Below are 13,080 nucleotides of genomic sequence, written 5' to 3'. Positions count from 1 at the left end.
ATATAATATTAGAACTTCATATCTTAGTTATTTTTTTTCAACAAATTTATCTTTTTAAAAATTTTAAAATAAAAACATTAAAAATTAAAAATATCAATACATAGTAGAGATTGGTTTTTTTATATATATATAAAAGGGTTGAAAGGTATATTTACTTGTTTTAGATGAAAACAAGTAACTAAAAATTATATAGATTATATTTGAGTTTGGTTTTAAAATATTTTTCTAGTTTTTATTTTTATTTTCTATATTACCTCTTTTTGAAAATACGTTTAAGTTATGACAAATATGAAATTTATGTCATTGTACAAGGGTATTATACTAATTGTACAAGGGAAATGTGCTAAGTGTACAAGGCTCCTAATAGGTTTTGTACGATTTTTAAACAACTTGAATTTGATATTAAGACGATTATTGATAGTTTTTTTTTCTTTTTTTTACCAAACTATTTCATTAAGACATTTCCTATAAAAATTAACACATAAGAAATAAAATTTTGAGTTATTTGAGTTATTGTACAAGGTATTACACTAACTGTACAAGACAAATTTACTAATTGTACAAGGGTGTACAAAACTACTTTTTGTTAAGGATTTCAAGTGATTTTGAAAAATTTTCCTATTTTTTTCCACTCAAAGATTTTTCCCCCACTCAAATTCTCTCACTCAAGAATTGTTTCGAATTTTATTTTTAAATTTCATCATCAAAAATTTGTAATTGTATATTTTGTTTTTGTAGTTTTAGCAATGTTATTTCTTTTCACTATATTTTTTTTTTTTTGTGAAATTTTATCCAAATAAATTTATATTTAAAATTATAATCATATTTATCAAAATTTTTACTAAGATTATCTTTAATTCTTTTAATATATTTATACTCATTTATTTAAAAAATGAAAAATTAATTTTTCTTTTTTTTTGTAAACATGTTCTATTACCTTTCAAGTAAAAAATTAGATAAGTTTCAAAGTCAATAAATAAAAAAATTAAATACCACTTTCAATAATTTTTAGATAAAATTTTATATAATATATTTTATTTGAAACTTAATTTTTAAAGTTTAACTAAAAAATTGTATTGACAATTTTCTTGTTGTGGGTCAAAATACTTTGCATTAGTCTATCTAGATAAGAAAAATTATTAATATAATATTAGAACTTCATATCTTAGTTATTTTTTTTCAACAAATTTATCTTTTTAAAAATTTTAAAATAAAAACATTAAAAATTAAAAATATCAATACATAGTAGAGATTGGTTTTTTTATATATATATAAAAGGGTTGAAAGGTATATTTACTTGTTTTAGATGAAAACAAGTAACTAAAAATTATATAGATTATATTTGAGTTTGGTTTTAAAATATTTTTCTAGTTTTTATTTTTATTTTCTATATTACCTCTTTTTGAAAATACGTTTAAGTTATGACAAATATGAAATTTATGTCATTGTACAAGGGTATTATACTAATTGTACAAGGGAAATGTGCTAAGTGTACAAGGCTCCTAATAGGTTTTGTACGATTTTTAAACAACTTGAATTTGATATTAAGACGATTATTGATAGTTTTTTTTTCTTTTTTTTACCAAACTATTTCATTAAGACATTTCCTATAAAAATTAACACATAAGAAATAAAATTTTGAGTTATTTGAGTTATTGTACAAGGTATTACACTAACTGTACAAGACAAATTTACTAATTGTACAAGGGTGTACAAAACTACTTTTTGTTAAGGATTTCAAGTGATTTTGAAAAATTTTCCTATTTTTTTCCACTCAAAGATTTTTCCCCCACTCAAATTCTCTCACTCAAGAATTGTTTCGAATTTTATTTTTAAATTTCATCATCAAAAATTTGTAATTGTATATTTTGTTTTTGTAGTTTTAGCAATGTTATTTCTTTTCACTATATTTTTTTTTTTTTGTGAAATTTTATCCAAATAAATTTATATTTAAAATTATAATCATATTTATCAAAATTTTTACTAAGATTATCTTTAATTCTTTTAATATATTTATACTCATTTATTTAAAAAATGAAAAATTAATTTTTCTTTTTTTTTGTAAACATGTTCTATTACCTTTCAAGTAAAAAATTAGATAAGTTTCAAAGTCAATAAATAAAAAAATTAAATACCACTTTCAATAATTTTTAGATAAAATTTTATATAATATATTTTATTTGAAACTTAATTTTTAAAGTTTAACTAAAAAATTGTATTGACAATTTTCTTGTTGTGGGTCAAAATACTTTGCATTAGTCTATCTAGATAAGAAAAATTATTAATATAATATTAGAACTTCATATCTTAGTTATTTTTTTTCAACAAATTTATCTTTTTAAAAATTTTAAAATAAAAACATTAAAAATTAAAAATATCAATACATAGTAGAGATTGGTTTTTTTATATATATATAAAAGGGTTGAAAGGTATATTTACTTGTTTTAGATGAAAACAAGTAACTAAAAATTATATAGATTATATTTGAGTTTGGTTTTAAAATATTTTTCTAGTTTTTATTTTTATTTTCTATATTACCTCTTTTTGAAAATACGTTTAAGTTATGACAAATATGAAATTTATGTCATTGTACAAGGGTATTATACTAATTGTACAAGGGAAATGTGCTAAGTGTACAAGGCTCCTAATAGGTTTTGTACGATTTTTAAACAACTTGAATTTGATATTAAGACGATTATTGATAGTTTTTTTTTCTTTTTTTTACCAAACTATTTCATTAAGACATTTCCTATAAAAATTAACACATAAGAAATAAAATTTTGAGTTATTTGAGTTATTGTACAAGGTATTACACTAACTGTACAAGACAAATTTACTAATTGTACAAGGGTGTACAAAACTACTTTTTGTTAAGGATTTCAAGTGATTTTGAAAAATTTTCCTATTTTTTTCCACTCAAAGATTTTTCCCCCACTCAAATTCTCTCACTCAAGAATTGTTTCGAATTTTATTTTTAAATTTCATCATCAAAAATTTGTAATTGTATATTTTGTTTTTGTAGTTTTAGCAATGTTATTTCTTTTCACTATATTTTTTTTTTTTTGTGAAATTTTATCCAAATAAATTTATATTTAAAATTATAATCATATTTATCAAAATTTTTACTAAGATTATCTTTAATTCTTTTAATATATTTATACTCATTTATTTAAAAAATGAAAAATTAATTTTTCTTTTTTTTTGTAAACATGTTCTATTACCTTTCAAGTAAAAAATTAGATAAGTTTCAAAGTCAATAAATAAAAAAATTAAATACCACTTTCAATAATTTTTAGATAAAATTTTATATAATATATTTTATTTGAAACTTAATTTTTAAAGTTTAACTAAAAAATTGTATTGACAATTTTCTTGTTGTGGGTCAAAATACTTTGCATTAGTCTATCTAGATAAGAAAAATTATTAATATAATATTAGAACTTCATATCTTAGTTATTTTTTTTCAACAAATTTATCTTTTTAAAAATTTTAAAATAAAAACATTAAAAATTAAAAATATCAATACATAGTAGAGATTGGTTTTTTTATATATATATAAAAGGGTTGAAAGGTATATTTACTTGTTTTAGATGAAAACAAGTAACTAAAAATTATATAGATTATATTTGAGTTTGGTTTTAAAATATTTTTCTAGTTTTTATTTTTATTTTCTATATTACCTCTTTTTGAAAATACGTTTAAGTTATGACAAATATGAAATTTATGTCATTGTACAAGGGTATTATACTAATTGTACAAGGGAAATGTGCTAAGTGTACAAGGCTCCTAATAGGTTTTGTACGATTTTTAAACAACTTGAATTTGATATTAAGACGATTATTGATAGTTTTTTTTTCTTTTTTTTACCAAACTATTTCATTAAGACATTTCCTATAAAAATTAACACATAAGAAATAAAATTTTGAGTTATTTGAGTTATTGTACAAGGTATTACACTAACTGTACAAGACAAATTTACTAATTGTACAAGGGTGTACAAAACTACTTTTTGTTAAGGATTTCAAGTGATTTTGAAAAATTTTCCTATTTTTTTCCACTCAAAGATTTTTCCCCCACTCAAATTCTCTCACTCAAGAATTGTTTCGAATTTTATTTTTAAATTTCATCATCAAAAATTTGTAATTGTATATTTTGTTTTTGTAGTTTTAGCAATGTTATTTCTTTTCACTATATTTTTTTTTTTTTGTGAAATTTTATCCAAATAAATTTATATTTAAAATTATAATCATATTTATCAAAATTTTTACTAAGATTATCTTTAATTCTTTTAATATATTTATACTCATTTATTTAAAAAATGAAAAATTAATTTTTCTTTTTTTTTGTAAACATGTTCTATTACCTTTCAAGTAAAAAATTAGATAAGTTTCAAAGTCAATAAATAAAAAAATTAAATACCACTTTCAATAATTTTTAGATAAAATTTTATATAATATATTTTATTTGAAACTTAATTTTTAAAGTTTAACTAAAAAATTGTATTGACAATTTTCTTGTTGTGGGTCAAAATACTTTGCATTAGTCTATCTAGATAAGAAAAATTATTAATATAATATTAGAACTTCATACCTTAGTTATTTTTTTTCAACAAATTTATCTTTTTAAAAATTTTAAAATAAAAACATTAAAAATTAAAAAGCTAAAAAGATATATATATATATATATATATATATATATATATATATATATATATAATAAAGTGAAGTGATAGTTAATTTTAAAATTTTTTAAAATATGGTTAATGTAGAAAATATAAAAAATAATTAAAAATAAGAGAAAAATATAGATGAAAGGGTAATATAAATTTAAAATAAAAAATGAAAATTAAACTAAAAGATAAATACAAAAAGATAAAAAATATTTGGATGAAAAATCCCAAAATTTTTATCATTGCTTTTAATAAGAGCAAAAAGATTCAATATCTTTAAAAATGAAAAATAAAAAAATATTATTGTTTTTTATTTGACATAAAATAGAAATATATATTGGAATAAAAAGGAAAAAAAAAAGTTAGAAATGAGTAATATTTAATAGGGAATAGAAAAGGAAAAAAAACACAAAAAAAATTAAAATTCACACTCACTTGTAGGCATATAAGGGATGAGGGTATTTTAGGAATTAATGAAAGACAATATCATTCATCTTAATTTTCATACTTTGTTTAGTTCTTGCGCTTAAATATGGGTGGTAGGAGGACCAAATGTTAATTTTTGGGCCGAGCACAATTCTCCCTATTTATTTTTATTAATTTTAACTAATATTTATATTTACACTAATTTTAAGTAATAAATTCATTTGTTAAATATTTATATTTAAAATATGATAGGCATATAAGATAATTATAAAAAATAAAAAAAATTTGAAATTAAGAAAAAGTTAATTGTTTTATATTTTTTATTTTTAAATTACATTATCAAGTTATTTTACCAAACTTGTTTACTATTTTAAATAAAATATTACAACATATTAAATCATTAAATTAATTTACTAAACAGCCTCCAACTCTAAATAAAGCTCCCTTTTTAATCAATAGAAATTAATTTGTAGTAAACAGACATCCAAATCGAACCATATTTAATTCAACATCAGGGGAAGATTAGCTCTAAATTGCAAGGTATGAGCTAGCTTTTCACCAACTCAAACGTGGGCCAAACAAAAAGAATTAAAAGGTTTTGCATGAAAATGTTTTTGAAAACAATTTTTTAGAACAGTTGTACGGAATTTCTAAAACAAAGAATCTATTTGAAAATATTATCAACTTGTTTTTTTAACATTTTAAAATATTTCTTAAAAATATTTTTTTTTACTGCATTCTTTTTAATCTCTCCGTATTTATATAATTATTTTCTGAAATTATGTTAAAAATACAAATAAAAACAGTTAAAATATATTTTTACAAGACAATATTTTATTAGAACAATTTTCAAAACCCTATTTTGAGAATAATTAATAACCAAATATGTTTTCATATTTTTTGCTCTTTTATTCATAAATACAGAAATTGAGTCCCCAAACCCAAACAAAGCTTCTCGTACTTCTGAGTTTTACTTTTACCCATTTTTCCAATATTGATATGTTATGGGGCGAAGGCCATTTACAGTCCTATACAGATTAAGAGCTTTCATTGGGCATCAATACATCTGGGGAATGAGGAAGAACTCAGAGGTGGAAAGGAGCAATGGGCTATCATGCTAAACATCAAATGGGCTCTGTCCTAAAAAGGTACTAGAAATTCGCATGCTAAACAAAACAGCTTCTCTTTCAGTGACTGAAACCCTAGTCTGTTTTTTTTTTTGTATTTGGCTCCCATTCAACAAAAAATGACCATGACCATGACCATATCCCCACCTCAAGCAATGGATCTCCTATGTGCGGTGGGTTATAGTACAAGATGAGCTTTGAACAGTTCTACAATCAAATGCTTTAATTAAAATGGTATTATTGCCGTTTTATTCTTCAATCATCCAGCTTCACTCACAGAAAAATGCTACTCACAGAACAATCATCATGTATACGCCAGATGGTTTCTCCCAGCAGGTTTGCTACTGAAAGAACAGTCAACTGGGGGAAGTAGTTTTTCTCCTGCGTTGGAATTGTGTTTGTAATGATCACCTCTTGAAAAAGGCCGCTTGTCAGCCTCTCAATTGCAGGAGGGCTGCAATCAGAAAGTAATAATAAAGATCAAACAGGCCACCTGTTAATACATATAATGCACCATATTTGAAGTTTTAACCACTTGTACTTTAAGATGCCTTAAAGCACTAATCAAGAAAAACTGCAGGCATTCTTGCGATATCCCTATGCAAGACAGGAGCAGAAACCACTTAGTGTGAAGCACACAAACCTTGAGAAGATCACTATGAAAATTGTTATCTAGACCAGAAAATCAATTGGGCTCTGACCAATAAATGAGGTTTCTTAGGTTTGACAAATTGCCATTTCTCCTGCTCAGGATCAAACTTGACCTTTGAACTTGTTTCTAGAAATTGTGGAAGGGGGAAAATCTTGTGGGCATCTTTGCACCATACATTTGGGAAAATCAGAACCACCAGGCCTAGTCACCTTTGAATGAGGTCAATCAAGAAACCAGATTATGAGAAGGGAAGGCTGAGGATGGTGGGTTCCAGACTGGTCAAATTTATTCAAGAGAGATACACTCACCACTGGAGTGGATACAAAGCTTTCAACCAAGCATCTATAGAGACGAAAGAAAAGATCAAACAGGAGGAAGAGAATACCTAAAAACAGCATGAGTACAGCAGGCATAGACTTCCCTGGCCCCCTCTTGATGTAACAGAGCTGCCCCTTTTGTAATAGTCCCTACAGAAAATGGGCACTTCACAAGTTATTTGAATCCAAAATAAGAACACAAGTGTGTATTGGGTCCATCATTTAAAGCCCAATGGACACACAGGAAATAATAATTTCAGATTAAAAATAATACAAAAAACGAACAAGAAATTTTGAACAGGTGAAATGGAGCCAAAAAAATGGATTTATCAAGAGGAAATTGTGAATATGAAAACGATCATTATTAATCAATGAAAGAAGCATTATTAATTGGTCATTTCCTACCATACTTGCACCATTACAAACAACGGATTAAGAAGGTGATTTGCTTCTTCATTCTTTATTGACATTTTTTATTTTTAAAACTTTTGCAGTCTTCATCTACAAGAGGAAATTTATGATTGTATTCTAGCATCCAAGATGACTTAACTCACCAGCAGTATCAATCATGTCATCCACCATGACTGCAACTTTTCCTTTGACATCACCAATCAGATTCATCACCTGTAAGGTAAACAATAAATACAGACTTGACTCCAGGAATGACATCTCATAAGTAACAAAGAAAAGAATTCAACATCTTTCCATCCATATCTTCAAAGCTTGAAACTAAACAAATCAATCAATTTCTTGACCATCTGATAGGAAAGGTAGACAGATGAACAAGATAATTTATTTTGAAATAGACCTTGTTACAGCTGAGATTTATTAAATTCTGCTCTTAACCAACTTAGCCATACAAAGACTGTCTATGCACTTCATCTGAACACAACCTCATCAACACTAAAACTGTTAAAGAAGTTCAGATAAGCAGACCTAATAACAATGTCCATAGGAACACAACAAGTAGGCCTACAAATGGATTGCATCATGAGCCAAGTCCAACTCATTTGGTCAGACTCAATAATGGAAATTTTAATCCAAAAATCCTCATGACATTAAGTGGGACAACCAATACTGGAGTATATTAACCACAGTTCATATCAGTGATTCACTTAATTAACCAGAATTTGAATCCCTGGTAAAGTTATAGAAAAGAAAAGCACCTGAAACATAAATTTGTACACTTGAAAAATAAATTCATACAAACAGTAATAAAAAATTACTGCTATTCATGCATGGATAAGTAACTCTATTATGACATTTCCATGTGCATAGCGATGCAAGATTATAACTCATAATGTTCATTGCCAAGCCATTTCCTTTACATGTGGCACATTTGTAGGATAGACATGACAATGGATGATCATTAATAAGGATCCTCTTTAGAACAAGCCATGTTCCTCCCTTTTTTAGGAGATCATGTATCATCTTAGATACCTGAGAAGGATGGAGGAGTCTGCCACCAATAAACAATAATAAATTGAAAATAAGCTAAATAACTACGGATACATAAACAATGCAGCTATACATGAGTTGGGCATCCATAACACACAATAATTTCCAACAATATATACAACTGCAGAATATTCTAGTAACTGAAAACATTTAAGAAGTTCCTTTTAAAAATAAGCCCAACTTATTGTAGATCAGGACCGAAAATGAAAATCTAGTATTGGCTGTTTACATCAGCCAGTACTAGAACCCCTTGGGCCTAAACATATCCTATTTTCATGTCTGATATGATGTGGCTAGGTAGAGCGAAAACAATATTTATAAGCTGGAGCATGAATTGCAGACACGTCATTACTTTTAAGGGGATCCTCTGCAAAAGGGAGTATGACAGGAAACAGTATAGAAGTATCTCTGAGGGCAGTTGTGTTGGAAATTTCCTATTGAAGGGTGAGCAAAGACTGCAATTGTTATGTGGAACTTACCATTGGCACAGGAGGACAGTTCTGATGCCCATCAGACAACAAGTTTAGAATTGGCCAAGGAACAAAATTACCTCTTAAGAGGAAAATGCTTTAAAAAATACAATCAATATGATGCTCACAGATGGCTCAGTGGTAGGGTGTGAGGTTGGGTCAAATCATAAATTTGGACATCCTGGGTTTGACTCCCACAAGGCACTAAAAACACCCGATTTGCCTGATACACCTGTTTTACAGGTGACTGTGCACAAAAAAGAGGTTAAAGTGTGGTGTTTCCCTCATTACAAAAAACAAAAAACAAAAAGACAAAAGAAAAAAATTATAATGAATATGTTAACCAAGGCAATCCAATGAGTAAGTTGGAAAAAGATAATGTAGGCTGAGTTTTGGTGTGGAAATTACCTCAGCAACATTATGTCCTTGACGCCTTTTATCCACTATGGCTAAAGGCGCATCAGACAACTTCTTTGCAAAAGCACGTGCTCTTGCAACTCCTCCAACATCAGGTGAGACCACTACCAAATCATTACAACAAATTGTCTTGCTGGCAAGATAATCAAGAATCACAGGCTTGTGTGCACAAAACAAACAGTAATTTCATTCAGTGATATGGAGTCAGAAAAAGATAAGGATCAAACAATGGCTTAAAAATTAATTACCTGACAATATATGTGATCCACAGGAATATCAAAGTAACCCATGGACTGCCCAGAATGAAGATCACAAGCAAGAACACGGTCCGCACCTGCTTTGGTGATAACATTTGCAACAAGTTTAGCTGCAATGGATTCACGCCCTTGAGTCTGAAGAGAAAAATACAGATGAAGAAGATGTAATTTACATGTAAATTTCTAGCATCCAATTTAGAAATGACGTAGATTGTTCAACCCATCATTTCTCAGTTAAAGCACAAACTCAAAAAAAATAGTAACACCAATCATGTGGAACAAGGTTCTCAATCAATCTCAAGTTCTAATACTCAACATTTTTAATTAGAGAAAATGAAAATAAACATTGAAGAGCTACACATTATTAAATTGCTTTGATGCCTAGCCCTCAACAACTTCAATGGGAACCCACTTAAAAGTGAAATATCAAATCATACATGCCTACAACATGTCCTTGGAACCATTTAAGTTCATCTTATAAAAGTTGTGCACAAAGTAAAACTTGCCTTTCTATCAGATCTGGCATAGCCAAAATACGGAACTACTGCTGTGACAGTTTTCGCCGATGCTCTTCGACAAGCATCTATCATTATTAGAAGCTCCATAAGATTCTCATTAGCGGGAGGGCAGGTCGGCTGCACTAGGTAAACATCACACCCTCTAACACTCTCTTCCAACTGAACATAAATTTCACCATCAGCAAACCTCTTTATGTTGATCTTTCCCAGCTCCTTACCCATGTACCAAGCAATTTCCTAGGAAACAAATGGCAGTGAGCAGGCAAACATATGGTTCCAAGTGTTTTAACAAAAAATTCATACAGTAAAAAGAACCAAATTATAAAGAAGAAGAAGGGATATCAAGCATTTGGTAAAAAAAATAATTAAGTATACTCTCAACTTGCAAGATAAGCCATATGGTGTATATATATATATATACATACATGCAAAATAAATTGGATTTCTGCTGCAACACATATTCTGTATAGTCTTCTTTTTTAAATGAATAATGTCAATTTGCATGTCATACGTGGCATCATTTCATTAAATAATCAGTCTTTAACCTGCACGATAAAAGCAATTCAAGGAAATTTTGCAAATCGATTAATAAGTAATGCTTCCCTAGTACCAACACTATGAAGTGCAAATACACAAAAAACAACTATTACCAAGCCCTTTGGGCCAGGATTAGCTGGCAAACGGCTGGGGTTGGGTTGCGGGTTTTCATATTTATTTCCAAATAAATATGTATCCAAAAAGAAAGCTACTCTGGTGTATTCCCATAAAATCCTAAATCTGCAACAAAATATTCACTATAAATAAAAAATAGATAGTTAAATTCCATACGGCTAATGAATACCTTAGAAAGTGTGGGATTTGCTGTGCCAGAGAATATTTTCAACCGGTCACTATTCCTACTAACTGATTTCTCCATGCGCCTTGATTCCAAAAAGCTTGGAAATGTTCGATCATTAAGGACAGGAACACAAGGCTTCCCATTTTCAAACTTCAACGATTCATTCATGTCACATTTCTGAAACAGAAAACACCAGCTCAATAGGATTTTAACAAATACTACAACAAAAATTTGCTCTAGATCCCCACCTATACTATGAAAAGAAATAAACTCTGTTTAGTTGCTGAATATGTAGGAAATTCTGAAAAAGAGAAATCAGAATAAAAAAAACTCAGCTCAACCCCACATCACATTACTCTCCGGCTTTCTTAAGAGCAAATCCCATTCTTATGTTTCTCAAAACTAAATAAACAGGAGACACAAGACCCAAAAGTTCCAATTTGTTTCCCTTTTCCTCAACTTTTTCATCACCCAAACAGAGGGTAAAACACATTGACAAAACGAATGAAAAAAATTAGCAATTTTTTTATGTCTCGAAAACGAAACCAGCCCGAAACAAGAATCCTCAAAATCCATTCTTTTTCTATTCCTCGACTTCCTCACCACCCAATCAGTGGGTAAAAAGGACATTAAAAAAATTAAATAAAAACCCTTGCAATTTTTCATATCTCAAAAACCACACAACACGAAGCATCCAAAACCTTCTCTTTCCACATCCCCACATTCTCAGAGACCGAACACGAACAAATAAACAAAACAAAGATAAAGACAAAAATATCTTACGATGACGCTTGCGACTTGGAAACGATAACGGGACTCGTTGGGGAGAAAGCTGGACTGGCGGAGCGAGTAGCGAGAAACCAGCGATTCGGCATGGTAAGAAGGAGCGGACAAAGACAGAGACGCCATGTCCGCACGAATCGATGATACAGGCAGAGAATTAGGGTTAGGGTTTGGTGCGAGCGCAAGAGAAAGAGAAAGTGAGTGGAGAGGTGAGAGTTCTGCTCTAAAATGGCGGTTCTCGCTGTTCGTCCACTATTTTCGGATTTTATTTGTAATTAAAAGAGCAAAAGTTGGCAACTTGGCACAGGTGGACGTGGGTGGAAGCGACGTCGTTTCATCTTCTCACCAAAGTAAAACCACAAAGACACGTAAACGACACACGTATGACAAAAGTGATTCCAGGTCAAGATTTATTGCACTTTTTAAAAATTCTTGATATGGCACGTGGCTCATCTCAATCCACGTAGTTGTGGATTGGATCGTGGGGCCCATGACAAGACCCACATCTCCAAGACTCCAACTATACGGCATACCCAAAAAATAAACCGTATTCTCAAACCTCGAATAACCACCGTACACGTGTGTTGCGTTTTGATAAGGTGTCTACATGTGTATTGCGTGCACGGAGTGCCGGTGGTGAAACACGCTCAAATAACTAAATTAGTCCAACTCAGATTGACTGGAGATCCAATTGACGTTGACTCAATCTGGATACAGATTTTTTGTTCCAACACTACATCGTTTTTAGAGAGGGCGGGAATGCGGGAACGCAGCATCTGAAGAAGCCTATACTTGATTTGAATTTATTGTATGTAGAGCAAATTGATTGATTTTTGCAGACCCAGGAACTATAAAAGGAAGAAAATTGTTCAAAAAAATAATTGGGCATATATGGTATGACCCTAAATGTTAAATTATCCAATATTTAAAGCAAATTGGCAGCATGACACTATCAAAGAGGATGGCTTTTTTCTTCTTCTTTTTTATGCAAATTGATTTTTTTCTATAAAGGGTTTTTTTGTAATTTATTAATTATCATATAAGATAGTTTTGGCACTTGAAAAAGGAAAAAAATCAGGCGAGATATGGAAAAGATGAATAAAAATCCTATCAAGTAGTAATAGCATTTCAAACGTGACTTTATAGTG

General features: G+C 28.8%; 1 protein-coding gene across 1 annotated transcript; it reads right to left on the bottom strand.

The window, feature by feature from the left end:
* Positions 1-6,280: 6,280 nt before the first annotated feature.
* On the bottom strand, positions 6,281-12,203 carry LOC100260851 (ribose-phosphate pyrophosphokinase 1). Its single transcript, XM_002282196.5, has 8 exons — positions 11,933-12,203; positions 11,153-11,326; positions 10,300-10,548; positions 9,785-9,928; positions 9,528-9,695; positions 7,746-7,815; positions 7,260-7,341; positions 6,281-6,676 (listed from the first exon to the last, which is right to left on the bottom strand). Exons 1-8 carry the CDS (start codon positions 12,056-12,058, stop codon positions 6,496-6,498), a joined length of 1,194 nt encoding a protein of 397 aa, XP_002282232.1. The 5' UTR covers positions 12,059-12,203; the 3' UTR covers positions 6,281-6,495.
* Between the last annotated feature and the right edge of the window lie 877 nt (positions 12,204-13,080).

This window comes from Vitis vinifera, chromosome 2 (assembly GCF_030704535.1).
Source record: "Vitis vinifera cultivar Pinot Noir 40024 chromosome 2, ASM3070453v1".
Classification (NCBI taxonomy): domain Eukaryota; kingdom Viridiplantae; phylum Streptophyta; class Magnoliopsida; order Vitales; family Vitaceae; genus Vitis; species Vitis vinifera.
Note: the sequence above shows the minus strand (reverse complement) of the source record. Positions and strands in the feature narration are given on the sequence as shown.

Excerpts from the sequence above, each read along its gene's own strand:
- LOC100260851 (XM_002282196.5), bottom strand. The coding sequence starts at position 12,058 with ATGGCGTCTCTGTCTTTGTCCGCTCCTTCTTACCATGCCGAATCGCTG. Across the intron at positions 7,342-7,745 it reads TGACATGATTGATACTGCTG|GGACTATTACAAAAGGGGCA; the intron begins GTGAGTTAAGTC and ends CATTTTCTGTAG. Across the intron at positions 6,677-7,259 it reads TGTACTCATGCTGTTTTTAG|CCCTCCTGCAATTGAGAGGC; the intron begins GTATTCTCTTCC and ends TTCTGATTGCAG.